The sequence below is a fragment of the Oscarella lobularis genome, chromosome 14 (genome assembly GCF_947507565.1).
Source record: "Oscarella lobularis chromosome 14, ooOscLobu1.1, whole genome shotgun sequence".
Lineage (NCBI taxonomy): Eukaryota > Metazoa > Porifera > Homoscleromorpha > Homosclerophorida > Oscarellidae > Oscarella > Oscarella lobularis.
Window position 1 is genome coordinate 386,708 of NC_089188.1, and position 19,010 is coordinate 405,717.

The window sequence follows — 19,010 nt, forward strand, 5'->3', positions numbered from 1 at the left end:
TTTTGAAAAAGTGAGGCTCCCTAAGGGGTCTCACTACTGTTTTGTGTTGCAAGGAGAAGGAAAAGCCAGCCGGCGCGAGTTGATCGTTTCGTTTTAAGGTACGGCTAAGACCTACAGAAAGACGACGCAGTCGACGCATTTGATGGCTTCTCCATGGCGCAGGGACGAATTTGTCCGTCGCTCTATCGAGGCTCGCCTCTCCTCCATCGTAAGTCGAAACCTCTTCTCCGTCAAGTCGCAAATGTAATATTAAGTCTTCTATGCAATTTATGCTTATCCCTCACGCAGAAACTAGAGTAGCCTCATACAAAGATTAATTAAATAATAACTCGCGCATCCAATACCGACAGCGTTCGATACTTAAGAGAATAAGAACGAAATGCTGTATCAGAACAATTTGGTCAAAAAGTAAAACGGTTACTCGGATAAATGAATACTAGAAAAAAAGGAATGAAAGTTGGGTAACCTAGGATTTATGTTCTTTATGATCACGTGGTAATTAATCTTTTAGATAATCAACAATCAATACTACTTTGCCTAGGTTTCTTAGTCGAATGTACTGCTTTTTCTTCAAGGTTCTTTACAGTGCTGGTCATCTCTATCTCTTCTATATTCCAGAGCAGCGTTTTTACGTTTTCTTCAATGCCGTGTTATGCATGCTTTGCTTTCTCAATATATATTGGTAAGTGGCATATACAATTACTAGATAAATTATTGATTTTTCTCTTTCAAGGTTTTATTATATAATTAAAGTTGCTTTACGTATTATTTACGGTCAAGAGGTCAAGGACTCTAGTAATATTGACGACGAAAAAAAGAGAGATTGAGACATACACCGTCTTTTAGTTCCTAAGCTTATTATCGTGTTCTTTTTTCTTCACGCTGCCGTTGCATTCGCTTTTGTTCCTCTTTTTGCACGGAATGTGGAATTGTAAACAGGGCCACATGCTAATTACACTAAAATCCCGGACATTTTTCATTAATTGGTTGATTATTGATTATTGGTCACTTTTTAATGGTAAAATCATTTTTAGGTTATTAAAAAGCGGTTAGAAATATAATTGTAAATTTGGTAAAGCCTAGGAGTGTCGGTGCCACTGCTAGGACTAAAAAGGGTATAGGCTGGCGGTCCCCCAGTGCTGGTGGTGGTTGTGATGCTACTGCTGCTGGTAGTGCTGCTGCTGGTGCTGGTGCTGCTGGTGCTGGTGGTGCTGCTGCTGGTGCTGGTGCTGCTGGTGCTGGTGGTGCTGGTGCTGGTGCTGATGCTGGTGCAGGTGCTGCAGGTGCTGCGGCTGGTGCTGGGAGGGTGTTGCTTTGATGGTGATACTGCTCCTGATCCTACCTAAGCTAACCTAGCTACCTAGCTAACTGGCTACCTAGCTACCTAGCTATTATTACATAAAATTAAATTAATTTTTTAATTTATTTATACATTTATTTATCTGTTCCTTGAAAGGTGTGCCGCTTTCGTTGTCGTCCTTGTCCTGGTCGTCGTCCTGGTCGTCGTCCACGGCGTCGTCCTCGGCGTCGTCCTCGTCGCTGGTGGTGGTGGCTGCTGCTGCTGCTGCTGCTGCTGCTGCTGCTGCTGCTGCTGCTGCTGCTGGTGCTGCTGGTGGTGGTGGTGCTGCTGCTGCTGCTGCTGCCGCTGACGGTGCTTGTGGTGGTGGTGCTGCTGCTGCTGCTGCTGCTTCTGCTGCTGCTGCTTCTGCTGCTGCTGCTGCTGCTGCTGCTGCTGGTGGTGGGGCTGCTGCTGCTGCTGCTGCTTCTGCTGCTGCTGCTGCTGCTGCTGCTGCTGGTGGTGGGGCTGCTGCTGGTGCTGCTGCTGCTGCTGCTGCTGGTGTTGCTGCTGCTGCTGCTGCAGCTGCTGCTGCTGCTGCTGCTGCTGCTGCTGCTGCTGCTGCTGCTGCTGCTTGTGCTGCTGCTGCTGCTGGTGCTGGTGCTGGTGCTGGTGCTGGTGCTGGTGCTAGTGCTGTTACTGCTGCTGCTGCTGCTGCTGCTGCTGCTGCTGCTGCTGCTGCTGCTGCTGCTGCTGCTGCTGCTGCTGCTGCTGCTGCTGCTGCTGCTGGTGCTGCTGCTGCTGGTGGTGGTGCTGCTGCTGGTGCTGCTGCTGCTGCTTCTGGGAGGGTGTTGATTTGATGGTGATGCTGTTCCTGATCGTACCTAGGCTAACCTAGCTATCTAGCTACCTAGCTACCTAGCTATTATTACATAAAAATTAATTAATTAATTAATTAATTAATTAATTAATGTATTAATGTATTAATATATCTGTACCTTGAAAAGATGTGCCGCTTTTGTTGTCGCCCTCCTCGTCCTCGGCGTCGTCCTCGTCGGCGTCGTCCGCGTCGTCGTTCTCGGCGTCGTCCTCGGCGTCGTCCTCGGCGTCGTCATCGGATCGCCTCGTGCAAAAGCACGTGTTTTATCACGTGACGGGCTTCGACCAATCAATAGCGTGCAGGAGGAATGTCTAATGCTGAAGCGTGATTGGTGCGGCTTGGTCATGTGAAGCAGTTGGGTCCAGACTGTAGTCAGGTCACCTGACCCTTGCACGTGACCGTGGCATAGGGTCAGGTCAATCGGGAGGGGGGGATGTTTGCACCCCGCACTGTGGAGTGCGGCCCAATCACAGGCCGAGTTGTCTGTGACGTAGGGGCCAATTAGCTGTTCTAACCGTTTATAGCCCTCGAATGTTTTTATAGGAGTAGCGATGAGCGATCCAGGTCGATCGCACGCTTAAGCCATCCAATCGTACGCGATCGTAAGCGAAAACGTGGCGATCGTACGCGAAAGAAAGCAATGTAGTACGCGAAAACGACGAACTCCTCTGCTGCGGAGCTCGTCGCTTCTGCGTACGATCGCCTAGACGTTCCAATTCTCCCCTAGTTGTCTCGCTTTTGCGATGTCGAAGCTGTGACGTAGGGCGTCTCTAATAACTTAATTCGTTTAGCGCGTACCGCATGCAACACTTGGACCATGCGCGTTTGGCCAGACCCTTCCTCCCGAGCGAAGGGTGTGGCCTCCAGACTATCCAGACTGTGGGTCGAGATGCGAGCGCCCGTATGCGAAGCGCGCGCTAGACCGACCCGCAGTCTGGATCCTCGAGACTAGGCCACGCGAGGCTAGCTCAGCGCGCTGCGACTCCCGGCTGTCTCGAAAAAGATCGGAAGACGTTGGCCTCGCGGGTTTGTGCACTAGGTATTTCAAACTGTTTACCTAACAGCTGCTGTACGCGTTTAGTCTTCTACACCCAATTTGCCAACATCAAATGCTCAGCGAGAATACAAGGCAGACATCAACACAAACCAACATCAACACTTAGCAGCATGCAAGCGAAGTTCTGCTCCCGGTTCAGCGAGCCTTTTGATTCAGTCACGAACCCAAACGCGGTGGAGCGTGCTGTATGTGTTACCGTCGAAATTGTCGCATTCGAATCTTTTATAGTCCGGAGAGATTCCCCAGTGATAAGTTCCACCCTTCCAGAAAGGAAAGTCGGTAAAACCAGGAGTAGACGATTTTGTTGCCCAAATGTTATTGGTAGCTTTGGGCAAATAGGCTGTGTGGCCTTTCAGAGGCGTAAAGCATTGTCTGTTCAGAATTCGTGAACATTATTCACTCGACGAAAAACATACTTACGTCCAGTCGCTGACAGAAAAATGCAACCTTCCATCGTAAGCTGTTTCAATTATGCCAGGGTGGGAAGTCTTGAAGTTCATCACTCTATTATGAGCATTCGTTTGGCAATAAAACAATAACTCATTAGCCCACCTAGAAAATAGAAAATTAAAATGATTATCAAGATATCGGGACTCATTTATATATTCCATTCACAAAAAAAGTCACTTTCTGCGTGTTTACGCACTCGCGTGATATTTGCAAATTATCAAGTAGTTGGTGAGAATAGCCATTTGGATGTGTTGGAAGATTTACAATAACCGGATTATTTTGTTTAGGATCATGGTCGTAGGCGTAGAGAAGCATCCATCCGCCTCCATCCATTTCCATGTCGCAATAAACCTACGGTAAAAACCTGCCCCCAATATACAGTTAAATATTTGAAAGCTTCACGTGAAATGGTTTTGGCGTTCCAGGTGGTTGAATGAAGTATATTCCTGAAGGGCATACCATTTTGACCATCCTGATAGCCTTGCACGACGCGGCAGGTTTGGGGTAGACCCCGGACAGCCGGTTTTGTTGACTTGATCTGGAAAACTCTCTGCGTGCGCAGCAGAGAGTGCAGCAATGAGCAAAAGAAGAGCGAAAGACCCAGGCATTGACTCGGCTTCTGTAATTCTGCAATGAACGGGGTAGAGTCAGGCTCGATATTTATAGGTGCGTACCGTCCGTCCCTCTCAGCATGCATATGACCATATCGGGTTATGCTTAGCAAAGTGCCCTTTCTGCTTCCTCCAACAGCACTGCATGGTATGACCATAGTAGGCTATGCTGAGCAAATCGAATGAACTTAATTGCATGAAGCAAAACATGCAGATCTCTCACCTTCACGATGCTCTTACCGCATTTAGCAATACCGTAGTTTCACAAATTTTCGTTTTACATTAATTTTCGTACAACGTGCAGTGTACGAAAATAAAGCTGTACGAAAAGGAAAAAATATGTATAATATATGTCGTAAAAGGAGCAGTGTACGAAAATAAAGCTGTACAAAATATTACAAAACGAAATATTTCAAGGCGAAAATTTGTGAAACTACGGTACTATGGGATAACCATTCCGTCCGTCCCTCTCAGCATGCATATGACCATATCGGGCTATGCTTAGCAAAGCGCCCTTTCTGCTTCCTCCTACAGCACTGGTATGAGGCTATGCTTAGCAAATGGAATGAACTTAATTGCATGAAGCAAAACAGATCTCTCACCTTCACGATGCTCTTACCACTCACGGAGCTTTGCATTACGACGGGTTGGCGTTTCTCGACAATTCAACTTATCCAACAGAATTTTTAGTGGCTTCCGAAATGAGCGGCAGCCGTCAACCTTTAGCACTAGCGGAGCAACGGAATAAGCGCTTATTGCTCACAAACGACGTCCCTAACCCTCTATCTGATCGCTTTAAGATACCTCACATCTTTCTCGGAAAAAGGATTCCTATATAGTTAGATATGTTTCTTTAGCTAATTAGACCAATGAGGCTCGCCAAGTGTGTGTGTGTGAAGCCAGTGAAATAATGTTTTTCCTTCATGACTTCCTTACGCAACGCTAGCTTCAGCAGAAGTGCTCTGATACTAGCAGTCGCTGCGCAGTGACAGATGAAACAGAGTCCTTGAGTTTTTTGAAGTGTGGAGCTGCGCGCTGCATGTCTCCGCCAGCCGTCGACCAATTATAAAACACGCTGCAGGTGTTTGAAAGTGAAGGCGACAGACCCTGTAGATTGTTAGGGAAAAAGAAGTAAACTTCCACCTTCAGTCTGAGATTAGCTTGCTTCGACATGGTTTCAGGTGATGGTATAGACTAACTAGTTACTTAGGAAGCCGCAAAATCGACTTCGCCAAGGGGAACCCGCTCTTCGCGCATATTGACATTGCCATCGCACGAAAAGAGGGACTCGCCGAGGCGAGGATCTAGGACGAGTGGATGAATAAGCGGGAATTTCGACGCCCTCGTCGAGAACTAAGACGTACGATGTCGACGTCGATCAGTTCTATCGACAAAGGAACATTGCGAAGGAATTCGGAGGATCGATCGGCCGCTTGGGATAGAAGACCTTCCTTGCGGATTAGTGACGTCGTCAGGTGAAGAATGTCACACGCGCGCATGCTCAGAGTTTTTGCCAGATTCTCTTGCATTCTTTGATGAAGACACTGAGAGATCTCGTCGCATTAGTTGCCGGCGATGCTGGAATTATTGGTTCGGCATCCGTACGGAAAATGTCATGAGTTCTCATGATTTCTCGTGACGCGAGAAATCATGAGAAGTGATGAGTGCTCATGAGAGACACATGAGAAATCATGAAACTCAAATAGAAACTCATGAGTCATGAGGCGAGTCATGAGAACCTCACGAACGTTGATGCGATCTCATGAGTATTAGCTTATCTCACAAGTTGTCATGAGAAAAGCACTCTCTCATGAGTTTTCACTTCACAAACTGTCGCGAGTTCCCACTACATTTAGCTATTATCTGTGATTTAGCTAAAGCCTCTAGATGTGTCAGCACCACGGGAGAGGCAGAAAACAGAAAAATTGCATTCGGAATTTATTCATGACGTTAGATCGATTTACCGCACAGATAGAAGCTTCTTTACGTCAGGGATATGATAACCGTTGGTTGCAAAGTTTGTTTAATTTATAAGGAATGGTACACACATTTGAAGTCATGCAGACATCACTTAGTCACGTGATCTAGACGATGAATGAACCAGAGATAGAGAAGGAAAGGGATAGGTAACTCGCGCTATCACGTGATATTTCTCTGACGCCAGGTTTGAAGCCGGATAATCCCGGATGCGTTCATTACTAGGGGCCATAAATGATTCGATATTTTATACTTTTGAACTGTTTTGCAGCCTGTGGTGGGAAAACGTTCTTTATGTATGCGCTACTGTAAAAACCTCCGCAGAATTGTAAAAGTTACTAGCTCGTTTTCGATCGCCAAAGGTTAGGTGAACTTTTGCTTACTCCCAGACCTACGTAAATGGGTCTAGAAGTTTTTTGATGGCGGAATAAACGACGCAAGGCATAACTGCAAAGAAGTAAAAGTGACGTGAGGAAACTAGCTCTATTCTCTCTCTAGGGCAAGCTAGTCTCTTCCGAATAGCCTCACGCACTACGTCTATGATGGTACTATCATAGAAGCGTCGCTGTTTTTGCAGTAGCCACAGCAAAAGACCGTCAGAGGGAGCAAAACTTTAGATGCTAAACACGCCCATGCATATAACGTGACGTGTTCTCTCGTAGCTTCGGAACAGCAGCTGCCTTGGCCGTAGGAATGAACGAAAGCGCTAAAGCAATGAATTGTGCTTCTTATTCACCCATCGAAAGGCTTCTAGAGTCATCGACGTGCGAGTGGGAGGGAGCACAAGTCCGCGTGTCACGTGGCGATCGAAACGGGCTTCCGAACTCTACAATTCTGCGGAGGTTTTTACAGTAGCGCATACATAAGGAACGTTTTCCCACCACAGGCTGCAAAACAGTTCAAAAGTATTAACTATCGAATCATTTATGGCCCCTAGTAATGAACGCATCCGGGATTTTTTGGCTTCAAACCTGGCGTCAGAGAAATGTCACGTGATAGCGCGAGTTACCTATCCCTCTCCTTCTTTATCTCTGAACTAGCAGTCAACCCGGCTTCGCCCGGGTATTGGTCTTACTAATAGCTTTCCCTCTTTTTCTGAAAGTTCTCCTTCCCAGCGGTGAATATGCATCATGCCGCTGATATGGCCTCCCGTAGTGTGAAAGGGCAGGGAACTCCAAATTGAAAACTCCTATTAGAGACTCAGTTCCTAACTCTGACTTGAATATTAGTATTAGACAGCAGTCTCTGACTCCGGCTTGATTATTTCTGTTATATAAACAGTCGATGCCTAGCTCCAGCTTCATTATTTCTGTGTTACAGTATTAGCGTTGGCATATTACCCATATTAACCTCTGGAGGACAGAACTTCCATCAATGAGAGCCGGAGTCAGATAAAAGGTCCTCAGATACCCAGTCCCTAGCTAACTCCGTCCCAATCAAATCTATTAGATACTCAGTCCCTAACTCCGGTTTTAATAAATAGATACTCCAGTAGTTCCTGATCGACTCTTGCTTGATTATTTCTGTTATCAAAACAGTCCCTAACTCCAGGTACTCGCCTCTAGGCACAAACACCCTGATAAATTATTATAGGAGGGAAGGCTAGCAGTCAAGGTCTTACTAATAGCTTTCCCTCTTCTAAAAGTTCTCCTTCCCTGCGGTGAATATGCATCATGCATATAGACCGCTTATATGGCCTCCCGTAGTGTGAGAAACGCATAGGGGAACAAAAAGAAGAAAGGACAGGGAACTCCAATTTGACAGTTCCTATTAGACACTCAGTTCCTAACTCCGACTTGAATATTTCTATTAGAAATCAGTCTCTGACTCCTGCTTGAATATTCCTGTTATGTAAACAGTCGATTCCTTGCTCCAGCTGTGTTATTAGCGTTGGTTACACTACTGCATGCACTACGGGAAGGTCCACACGCATATTAACCTCTGGGGGAGAGAACTTCCAGCAATGAGAGCCGGAGTCAGAAAAAAGAGAGACACGAACGTCCTCAGATACACATTCCCTATAACTCCGGCCCAATGAAGTCTATCAGATACTCAGTCCCTAACTCCAGCTTTATTCGATAGACACTCCAGTAGTCCCTAGCTTCATTATTTCTGTCACTAATACCGTCCCCTAACTCCAGGTACTCGCCTCCAGACACAATCACCCTGTCCATAAATCATTATAGGAGGGAAGGTCTCTACTTGACAATTCCTATTAGATACTCAGTTCCTAACCGTGACTTGACTATTTCTATTAGAAATCGGTGTCTGGCTCCGGATTGATTATTTCTGTTATTTAAACAGTCGATCCCTAACTCCAGCTTCAATCTGTGATATTAGCGTTGGTTACACAACGGCCAGCACTACGGGAAAGTCCATACGCATGTTTAACCTTTAACTTTCAGCAATGAGAGCCGGAGTCAGAAAAAAGGTCCTCAGATACCCAGTCCCTAACTCCGGCCCAATCAAATCTATCTCAGTCCCTAACTCCGGCTTCATTAAATAGATACTCCAGTAGTCCCTGACTCTAGCTCGATTATTTATTGTTATCAAAACAGTTCCGAACTCCAGGTACTCGCCTCAAGGCACAAACACCCGGATAAATTATTATAAGAGGGAAGGCCTCTGCTTGGAGAAAATCTAATTTTTGCGTATTTGTCACTACGACGGTCCTACAAAATAAGTAGCATTTTCCTGGTCGATTAAAAAAGCAAAACGGTGCAGTACCTATGAGCAGTCCAATTTTTTGTAGAACCGGCTAAGTAAATAACTCGGTATTTATTACATGGTCGCATCCCTCTAAAAGGCAACGGTGGGACACCGAGAAGCGCGGGAGAGGGACATAAATAAATCGGCGAGAAAACGCGCCCAGAGGTGATGACGCAAAGAATGACGTCATCGCCACCCTAGACTAAAACAGAGACGAAACGAAACGCCACGGTCGCGCAACGCTTTCGAAAGCATACTTCGAAGCGTTTCGAAGCTAATAGCAGAACGACTTTGCGCGTTCGACGTCGCGAATAGTCTTAGCTCTTCGCACAGCACGTGACGGTGACGTCGAGCGACGTCGTGCGCGGGATCCCGGGGACCCCGACGAAGGCGCTTCTATAGAAATGTCACGATTTTCGTCGCACGGCGGCGGAAGCGGTTGGCGCACGGCCGCCGCGCGCGCGAACGAAGAAATTTGAAGCGAAGCTTAGAGTTACTCGCGCCGTATTTAACGCGCGGTAGGCCGTGACGTCTTTTTCATTTTAGTAGTGTAGATGAACGCTGTTGCAGCAGGGGGGAATATCGTTGCGCATGCTCGCGGTTAGGTGAGGTAACAATACGTATTAGCCAATAAGAACGCAAAGATCCCTTCTTCGAAACATTTTTGTCTGGGCCAAGGTGTAGAGGCTTTAGGAACATACCAATATCACCTAATCATGCGGAACAAAGCTAAAGCTTTCATTTGAGGACCCACGAATTTTTATACATGCTCAGCGTTAGCAGATAATCGGCCGGTAAGACAAAAACCCGACCGCAGCTAGAGCAGACGGTCCTCTATCTTCGCGAATAATAGCTGAAATTTCACGTAGGTTTAGGATGATGTTTACTATGGCCCGCCCAACTGGTTTGGCGCATCAATTCAGTAAAACAGGCCCAAAATGTCATTTTAGCACGTTCGCGTTCTCCGCGGCTGACGCCGACAGTTCGCCGTCTTTAACCGCGAGACTCACACGGCATGTTCAGAATCAACGTGCACTACCGTGGACGGACAGCGGAGGAACTCACATGTGCAGAGCCGCGTACAGTCAGACGTTACCGGCTTGAAGTATCATAATCAGTTTCCTTTGCCTGTGCCCAAGTCAGGCAATGTGAGTTCCTCCGCCGTCCCTCCACGGTATATACCCGTACGGAAAATTTCGTGAGTTCTCATGAGATTCTCACGAGATTTTCACGTGTTCTCATGAAAATCTGTCACGTGAAAAATGGAACACTCCTGAGAACTTCATGAGAATTTCATGAGAATTTCATGAGTCCTTCTCATGAGCTTGGCTTCTCATGAGATATCAATTTAATTTATCTCATGAGGCTACACGACACTTGTCACTCATGAATTATTTTACTGCAATCATACCTCCATTTTTCCCTTTCTGTCTTCCTCCCGTTAAGGTTCCACCTTTAGCAAGTAGTGTCCTGCTCCCTCCGTCTCCCTTGCTTCATAAAACTAAAAAGCCCAAAGGAATGTAAATAGTTAGAAACTTAATGAAAGTACGTATCTGATAAATTTTGCTTCCCATGAAATGAACTTTGTAGTTCATGCTTTATAGTTCGTCCTCCAATGATTCACTTTTTCCTGCTGTTCTGTTCTTGTCTTCCTCCCGTCAACGTTGAGCCCTTAGCCATGCAATACAGAATTACAGTTGCCTGCATCTTCCGTCTCCTTTGCTTCAATTAAAACTAAAAGCCCCAAAAGAATACAAAACGCTAAAAATTCGAAATACTTATCTGATAAAATTCTTTCCCATGAAGAAACTTTAAACTGAAGTTTTCCACCAATGATTTTATTCTTAATTCCTTCCCCCACTACAAAAAAGAAAGCACATTATGTCAACGCACGTTACGTGAACGTATATGAAGGTGTCGCAGAGGTTTATGTACGAAAAACGCCAAAATACCTCATGAATAGAAGTCCGTATCCAGTTTCGAACACATTAAAATATAAATAGATGTTTATACCCTATAAAAACCGGCATCAAAACGGTTAAAAGCGGAAATGTTGCGGAAATGTTGCGGAAATGTTGCCTAATAACTCCCTAATCTTCGTGTAAAATTGAAGCTCACTAAATATTATTTTATTAGTTAGGCAGCTTGGTAGTAGGAAGTAGCTAAAAGAACCACCACCACCACCACCACCACCACCACCACCACCACCACCACCACCACCACCACCACCACCACCACCACCACCACCACCATCATAACTCTCATCCTATGTTAGTTCCATCAACTAAAGAAGGTCCTACTTGTGCGCGTGCAGTGTTTGTCCCCATATTCAAGGGAAAGAAGTGTCGAACACGTGCACGCGTGCATGCATGGTTGTGACGAATGTGACGTAAACTTTTCGAGCGAGTTCTCTATAGCTACCAACGAGGAGCTGTAAGTAGGGATTGAGAACGCACCGAAGAGCACTCGCGTGCCACGTTCTTGATATATTGTTACCCCTATATGTGTGACACAGCGGCCGCAGCGAGTAAAAGTATCGTGGCCCGGGTGATACAGAACCCCCAAAGGCCTCACTTGTTCTCATCATTTGAACGTCGACTGACGCAAAGATCAACGTCAGTTAATAGTCTTTGGCCCAGGCCTACACTAGCTCTGTGGTAGGCCTGCATATACGTCATGCACCCGTACTTTATACCGCTGCTTGTTATGTCTGCGTATTTTGACTGAGATCATATAAGCAGTGGCGCTGAAGTGATGAAGTTACTCTAAGGTTTCTAGTCGTTTAAGGGTATATCACCTTTGATGAAATTCTTGCCTAGAAAACGCATAGCGAAAGGTCCGCCAACGCTAGACGTCATTTAAGTAATTGTTTCGCTAATTAATTGAAAATGAGAGGTCAGATTACTCACTGTTGTAACTTCAGGTGGATAGGAAGAGGATAATTAGAGGGGTTACCATCCAAGAAACTAGTTTTACTAATAAATGACCGCTTCAAGAAAGAAACTGAAACACTCTAGCATATAGCCTTTCCGTCCTACTTTAATCGCTGCAAACAAAACGACGTTATAATCACACTGCCCACGGACCTAAACTACTACCACGTGATGATGCCAGAGCCGTCTCTATATACGGCTCTGGATGATGCTAACGGATGACGTCACACGCTCGACCTCCCACAATTAACCCTTCAATACATATTTATAGAGTACAGTTACTTCTGATTTACATAAGATCAGAAAATGAGATAGAAATGCGTCCAAAGAAAACAGCAAACTACGATAGTGTCAAACGCCCTGTCTTATTGATTCTCGAGACAAATTCTTCCGAAGAGCTTTTTGACTTTTTCTAAAACCTTTTACTTCGGGAGACATGTCTCTAAGATACCTCTCAAGCTTTTTCTTGTACAACTGAACCTCTTCGTGAAACCCGAACTCGCCTTGAATGCGTCTCCAAAACGTTGAATTGAAATGACGATAGATTTTCATGTCGGCGTGGCTCAGTTTCGCTAACGTCTCCTTTTGCTTTTCGTTTAACGATTCACTGGTATGGTGCGCCGTATATTTATCAGTAGCCGACCTCGTAGCGCTTGACAACAAATCAGGATGAGAGTTCTGCGGAAGTGCAATGAAATCGTCCAGTTCCCATCGCAACGTACGTTTCAATAGCACAATGGACTCGGGCATGTACTCCATTATAAGTACAAGGGAAAACGACTCTTCCAGTTCGGATATTTTTTTCTCGACGTCGTCTTGCTTGTAAGGGGGGTCGACCCCCAAATCGAACGCCATACCATTAAATCCAGCCCACTTAACAAACCGACTGATGTTGTATTCGTACTTGTGAATATTAGACAAAACCTCACCGGCGGATGGTTTTCCTCGTAACTGTCTGTAGCGACGATGAAAGTGAAACACTGATACATATCGAGTGATTGGATCGCGAAGAATTGTGAAATAGATTGGCATATTTAGGAGTTTGTCCATAACGCTCTTGTTGAATCGGCAGTGGTCATAGAGAGCGTCGTATTCGCCAACTTTGTGTGTCTGAAGATACATGCGACTGCTATTCAACACCAAGTGTTTCGGATGACCAAGGTGAACATTGTCTCTCGGTTCGACTCTTCGCAACTGATGTCTAATGGCGTAGATCTTTAGTACGTACCACAGCGACGTACTTCCGGTTTTGTGAGTCTTTATGTAAGCAAACTTTCGAACGGGTTCAAGCAGTTTGACATGATGCGACGATCGGAGAGAATGATGAAAGAATAGACGACCACGTGTTGTCTGTTCTCTTATGGAATGCAGAGAGGGAGAAGCTAACGACTTAGGTGAGTTAGAATGCCAATTGAAGTAGTTCACACCGAAGAAGAGAAAGAGAAGTAGCCCCGTAACCAACGTAGCTAACGAAAACGGTCGAAACTTTAGTGTCATAGCGCTATCATAGCTGTCGCGGCTTAGTGAGTAGCCCTAGCCTCGCCCAGACTGCAGCGAAATGAGGAGATGGATAACAATGAAGTTCCGAAACTCACGTGACGTTCATGAAGGAGCGCTAGGAGAGTTACACGCAACGGAAGTGATGGCATCGCCGACTATTATATAGAAGATTGCTACGAGAAGAAATGCTGCGATGTCTTGGACAACGGAAACTGAACGAATATGCACTGAGAGTAACACCGTCCGTCATTCGAGTGGCACTTCGTTAAATTCAATTAATCTTCATTTATCTTGTATACGTACGTCATTAATATAACTGTCATAATTTTTTGTTTTTTGCCTAGTCAAAAAGTGAAGCTGTTTTCCTAGAGTAGTATTGGGCTGAAGCAATTTTCATCAATTAGGAATCCCATGGTAAATTATTGATTACTTTACCTAGCGACTATTCAGTCATTTGAGTTAGAGTTAAATAAAAGTATATATTCGATTGCATTTAGGCCACAGAGTATTATTGAAAGATCTATGTACGGTGTTTCCTCGTCCAATAGACAGTGGATAGCGCCTTTTCAGCCCATGTAGTGAGGATGTAAAGAATGCGTCATTATTTCACAACATAAGAGCAGGACCCTCGAGCCTTCAAAAGACATTGAGTCTAGCCAATTTTTTTTCTGGCCTACATTAGTATTGGCACCAGCTGCATAAATACAAAAAAAATTTTTCCGGCGCAGTTCACGACATCGTCCTGGAGAAGAAAAAGGTCTACTGCCGCAAATAGAGACGAAATTCTACGAAGAAACAGAAATGATGCGGAATATATTAAAAAATAACTTACTGCTGCTCGTCGAGCTGCTTTTTGTCATTTAATGTCATGGAAAGCCTTTTCTGAGAAGAAATTTAGTGTCAAGGCTTTGCTGACATCGTTTCTTACGCTTTGTCGCCCCATTTGACGCCATTGCCTTATGCAAACACGTCGAAAGGCTATATAGCGATGAGAGAGTCACGCGAATGTTGAGCGTTCGGAAGCTTGAAGCCATCTGACCAGCCAATAACCGGGAAAAGTCGAATACATTCTGTCGCCCTCCATCTTGAATCTTAGCGTGCTCGTCTCCATTCTCTTCACTCGACTGTTCGATTTTTATGCATTCTGGACGATCGTTTATGTCTTCGCGACTAAAGGTAGATTGAAAGGAGCTGAAATCGTCGTCAAGCGCCTCGTACAGTGCGTCGATCCACGTGTGGGGGGGGGGGGGGGGGGGGGGTTCCTGAATCCGAACACGGTAGAGGGGTCGAGCGAGCTGATGTAATATTGCTCCTACCTACAAGCAGCTCCTGGCTTACTTTTTGCTTCAAGTTGAAGGGTAGTTAGTGCCCTTTTTTTAGCCACAGTCCGGGGTCTGAGCGATGACGTTTTCGGGTCTTCTTACGCAAAAGTTTCCCGGACAAATCGATATTTTTGGGGGACTCCTGAATCCGAACAGGCGATATCTCCGCCAAAAATTGTCGTACCGAGGTCAGCTATATATCAATCGAAAGCTTAGAAATTGCGCTTTCACGCAGCAGTAAAACAAATTTTTTTCTGCGAGGCTAGAGCAAAGTTACTCGCTTTTTAAAATCCTTAGGGTTATACTCTTTCTGGTGATCAGATATGACCATGAAGCAAAGAACTTCAAGAAGAGGCCTCATTTAATGAATTTATACAAGTTTTGCATAGTTTTGAGCTTGATAGGTGTACATGCTTTGAAGTGAGGCTGAAACACTTTGACCTGAGCAACATATATGCCTTTATGCGGACAGCAGTCAGACACATCCCACATGCCAGGACAAACCTTTAGAAGGTGCACCCAACCTAAGACGGTTGTATAGTAACTAGTAAGCTACATCTCGTATGAATTAAAAAGCTTTGACTGACGTTCAGCTGAGTTACAAGTTACAGGAGTTACAAGTCCGACTTACTCGGCGACAAAATCCATACCTATTCCCTTTTTCTGAAGTTATCGCATCGCTTCTCAGTATGCTACATTTGCAGGTGCACTCTTACTATCTCTTTGTTAAGAGCCAATTGCAAGTCCTAAAAAATAGTACATTGCTGGTGATTGTGAGAGCTTAGTGTCTTATACGTGCTATTTTAGCTCTTGAAAGCTGCCTGGCTATTCCAGTCCCATCGTCACCTTACGCTGTTCAACGATGACACGTTTGCCAAGGACGACTACATAATTTTTCATAACGCGTTCTCCTGTTCCTGCATGTAAAACGGCTAGAAAGAAAACTCGATATAGTCTAAGCCGGTTTCAATAAAGCCTGAAGTACTAGCTCCATCTACTGGAACAAAATGCAACCAAACACAGACGAACACAGTAAAGCATACCGACTTCATCTGAATAAGAGATTTGAGGATGACGAGTTGGAGGCCCAATGTAATCTTGAGTATGTAAAGAACGCTCGTCATTATTACACAACTTTTATAGAGCAGGACCTTCGAGCCTTCAAAAGAAATTGAGATCTAGCAAAATTATTAAACAATTTTTTCTGAACTATACATTGGTAAAAATCATTGAAAAAATTTTCCGCCCCCGTTCACGACATCGATGTCCTAGCTGGAAAAGAAAATGATCCATTCTGACGCAGATAGTGTCGAAATTTTACCCAGAAACAGAAGTGATGCTGAATGCACTACAGCATCGCTTACTGCTGCACGTCCAGCTGCTCCCTACCTTAGGAAAACTGTTCTGAAAAAGAAATTTAGTGTCAAGGCTTTCCTGACCTTCGTTACATTTAGTCGACCCATTCGACGCCATTGCTCATGCAAACACGTCGAAAAGACATCTAGCGATAATAGAGTCACACGAATGGCGCGCGCTTGGAAGCTAGTAACTATCTGACCTGCCAACAAAAGGGAAGAGACGAGTAAATTGGCAGTGGCTATTGTTACGACAGTCGTAACTGGACCTCTGAGGCTATTGTTACGACAGTCTTGCGCACTATAGAGTAGAGGGCTTATAAAGCGTTTTTTTCATGTACCTAACCCAACCCTAACCCTAAACCTTACTGGTATCGATGGCGGCCCCGCTCCGGGCTTAATTAACCGCCCCAATGAGCATAGGTCGCAGAGGGGGGCTTCAACCCCCTGGAACCACCATGCTACGGGCGGTTAAGCCACAGTCGCGGGTGATCGAATATCGCCGGTTAGGTACAGAGAAAAAAGAAAAAAAAGAAAAAAAAAGAGCACGCTTCGGGATTCGAACCCCAAACCCGTCACGTGCCCCGTGGATTCTGCATCCGGTCCCCCTCCCAGCGCCCCCCCGCGGCATTCCTGGAAACAAAGCGTTATCGCAGGACTTTATAATGCTAGACTGCAGCTATAGTGCGCTAGACTGGCGCTCAGAGACTGTCGTAACAATAGCCACTGCGAAGTAAATTCCGTCGACCTCCATCTTGAACCTTAGCGCGCTAGTCTCGATTCTCTTCTCTCGACTCTTCGATTTCTATGCATTCTGGACAATCGATTACGTATTCGCTACCAAGGAATATTCGAAATGACCTGAAATCGTCGTACAAGTGCCTCGGACAGTCGTTCACGCATTCGAAGCGATTCCTGCAGCGAAATGCAGGTGAGAGAACGTGTTCCTCTCCATTCCCACGAGCAAATACAACGTAATCGTGCTCTTTCTATCGACTGTGCTCCCCAGAACTAAAATAGCACGAAGCTACGGCTCAATTAGCCTCGTCTCAGACCCTTTCTCGCTTTCCCGGATGTCCCTCACAAGCGAGAAAGGGTCTGGGATGGTACCGCCCTAAATTGCCCCGCCCATCTGGTCACGCGCAGCTTTGTACGGGCAATGCTGTGTGCGTAAAATATACGCAGAGGCGCCACATTCAACCTTCACTGCCTGGGTCTTCAGAAGAATAGATGGTCGCAGTTTTCCGTTGAAGGCAATGGATGTCGACGACGAAACGTGCTTTCGACTGAATCGAAGCCGTCTCAACATTCGATCGAAGCCTGCAGTATTAAATCGCAGCTGTCTCTTGAAAAGTGAGAGAGGCTTACCAGGATTCCGCTTCATTTCGCGATCTTTCGTAGAGAGTCCTCTTCTTTGCAGCGTCCATTGCGCAGATCTACGCGAGTAGGAGTGTCTAAAGTCTACGTCACGCTACGTCACCAGTAAGGCTATTTATAGTAGTTTTGTCCGTAGGGACAGTTAATTAGGGCGGTACCATCCCAGACCCTTTCTCGCTTGTGAGGGACATCCGGGAAAGCGAGAAAGGGTCTGAGACGAGGCTACGGCTCAATATATCGCGAATCCTCTAGAATCGATCGAGTTCGCCGCGTTCTTTTCGAAAAGCCAACTCGATCGAAGGCGTTTGAACGTTTTTGGTCGCGCTTCGTCGCGTTTTCGTCGCGTTTCGTCAACGTGAACGAAAACGCGTAGATGTCATATCCGGCTATACCATGCACGCGTGTACGTGTTCGTCTCTTGTTTCCCTTTTCTTTTGGGACAAACGCTGCACGCGCACGATCACTTCTTTTTTGGTTGCGCGTAGAGGTGCAAAAAGCAACGCTGTCTCTCGTGACAATGTTTGCGGTTAATTACGCACACCCATCGTCCAATGAGAGAAGAATCTGCGTCATCGTTCGTGCACGAGCTACATAAAGTCGTTCACGACGCTCTCCCTCTTTACGTAACCCCGTCGCTTGAGAACTCGCTCGTACGCTCTGTGAGTCGTTGGATGACAGGGAGCCAGAGGGGCCATCGATTCGACCGACGCTGGCCGGCTCTCCTCCGCGTCGAGCACATTACTTGCGGGCCTCTTCGGCGGTGGCGATAGCCGTCTCCCGAGGGGGCATCGAACCTCGGAGGCTCACTTATGCTGGGTTCTGATCCAATTCACGCCGTTGGTGAGGGTCAGCTGGATTGCGAAGCGTCTGGACCTCCACGTGGTGCGGCCTGGGTCATGCAAACACAGACGCGCTCTTCTTTCGGCTTTTCGGGTAAGTACCTAGTTGCGATGAATGGATACTGGCTTTGTGTTTTTTAGATACTTGGCTGTGGCAGCGAAGAACTTCATTTTGCTATCCGATCAGCTGTCGGATTATATATGGTGTCACTTTGTGTCTCTGCTTTTTTCACTCTCTGGCGACACAGGCAATCGCGCGCGTTTTTTTGCAGTAGCTACATAGATTGGCTCGATTTTAGGTGGTGTAGTAAATAATTCATGCACTTAACCGTTTTCCAGCTCCATAGCCGCTTAGATTGACGTAAAACCGGGCCGAACGCTATCAAAGTCCTGTTTGTATGATTCCCTCTAGTGAGGGGAAGAAGTAATTAACGTGCATGTATGACCAGAAAGAGACAATGGGGTGAGGCTTCCTTTGGGAGTTCAATACAGCAAGGGCCACTCAATTTTTGCTCGCAGCGGGAGTTGGGAACATCGCCTGCTCGTATAATTCCACTCATATGGAAACCAACCTTCTGGCTTTTCGTTGCGGATCGAAGTAAAGAAATCGACATACGACGGACGAGAGAGGGGCTGCGAAAGGGAGACTGATAAATTCGTCTCTACAGCGACGGGGAAGACCCGAGGCGCGTCGAAGCCCTGTCAAAATGTAGGCCTTCGACGT

The 19,010-nt window shown here is 45.9% G+C and overlaps 2 protein-coding genes and 3 long non-coding RNA genes across 11 annotated transcripts; 1 reads left to right on the top strand and 4 right to left on the bottom strand.

Moving 5' to 3' along the window:
- Positions 1-3,246: 3,246 nt before the first annotated feature.
- On the bottom strand, positions 3,247-5,742 carry LOC136195701 (uncharacterized). 7 transcript variants are annotated; one of them, XM_065985122.1, is made up of 10 exons: positions 5,639-5,742; positions 5,054-5,578; positions 4,877-5,002; positions 4,714-4,821; positions 4,515-4,526; positions 4,338-4,438; positions 4,066-4,282; positions 3,860-4,014; positions 3,634-3,765; positions 3,247-3,585 (listed from the first exon to the last, which is right to left on the bottom strand). In XM_065985122.1, exons 3-10 carry the CDS (start codon positions 4,910-4,912, stop codon positions 3,366-3,368), a joined length of 981 nt encoding a protein of 326 aa, XP_065841194.1. In that variant the 5' UTR covers positions 4,913-5,002; positions 5,054-5,578; positions 5,639-5,742; the 3' UTR covers positions 3,247-3,365. The 7 variants fall into 7 exon arrangements, with proteins under 7 accessions (XP_065841194.1, XP_065841195.1, XP_065841199.1 ...); XM_065985123.1 differs by having other exon boundaries at positions 4,714-4,810; positions 4,877-5,578; XM_065985127.1 differs by having other exon boundaries at positions 4,338-4,443; positions 4,498-4,810; positions 4,877-5,578.
- A 6,502-nt stretch (positions 5,743-12,244) lies between these two features.
- Positions 12,245-13,390, bottom strand: LOC136195440 (galactose-3-O-sulfotransferase 2-like). The gene has a single exon (XM_065984764.1). The coding sequence runs from the start codon at positions 13,388-13,390 to the stop codon at positions 12,245-12,247; it is 1,146 nt and encodes a 381-aa protein (XP_065840836.1).
- A 606-nt stretch (positions 13,391-13,996) lies between these two features.
- Positions 13,997-14,621, bottom strand: LOC136195315 (uncharacterized). The gene is made up of 3 exons (XR_010671875.1): positions 14,322-14,621; positions 14,226-14,275; positions 13,997-14,178 (listed from the first exon to the last, which is right to left on the bottom strand). It is a non-coding gene; the product is annotated as an uncharacterized lncRNA (long non-coding RNA).
- A 572-nt stretch (positions 14,622-15,193) lies between these two features.
- On the bottom strand, positions 15,194-17,131 carry LOC136195124 (uncharacterized). The gene is made up of 9 exons (XR_010671803.1): positions 16,932-17,131; positions 16,440-16,884; positions 16,274-16,371; positions 16,155-16,216; positions 16,037-16,104; positions 15,931-15,987; positions 15,759-15,874; positions 15,511-15,647; positions 15,194-15,461 (listed from the first exon to the last, which is right to left on the bottom strand). It is a non-coding gene; the product is annotated as an uncharacterized lncRNA (long non-coding RNA).
- LOC136195125 (uncharacterized) lies at positions 16,814-17,926 on the top strand. Its single transcript, XR_010671804.1, has 3 exons — positions 16,814-17,001; positions 17,080-17,096; positions 17,669-17,926. It is a non-coding gene; the product is annotated as an uncharacterized lncRNA (long non-coding RNA).
- The last annotated feature ends 1,084 nt before the right edge of the window (positions 17,927-19,010 follow it).

Bases quoted from the DNA above. Each gene is read 5' to 3' on its own strand.
- LOC136195701 (XM_065985122.1), bottom strand. From the start codon at position 4,912: ATGCAAAGCTCCGTGAGTGGTAAGAGCATCGTGAAG. The intron at 3,766-3,859 runs GTGCGTAAACAC...TCTATTTTCTAG, and splicing joins AATTTGCAAATATCACGCGA to GTGGGCTAATGAGTTATTGT. The intron at 3,586-3,633 runs GTAAGTATGTTT...AATTCTGAACAG, and splicing joins TTTTCTGTCAGCGACTGGAC to ACAATGCTTTACGCCTCTGA.
- LOC136195440 (XM_065984764.1), bottom strand. From the start codon at position 13,390: ATGACACTAAAGTTTCGACCGTTTTCGTTAGCTACGTTGGTTACGGGG.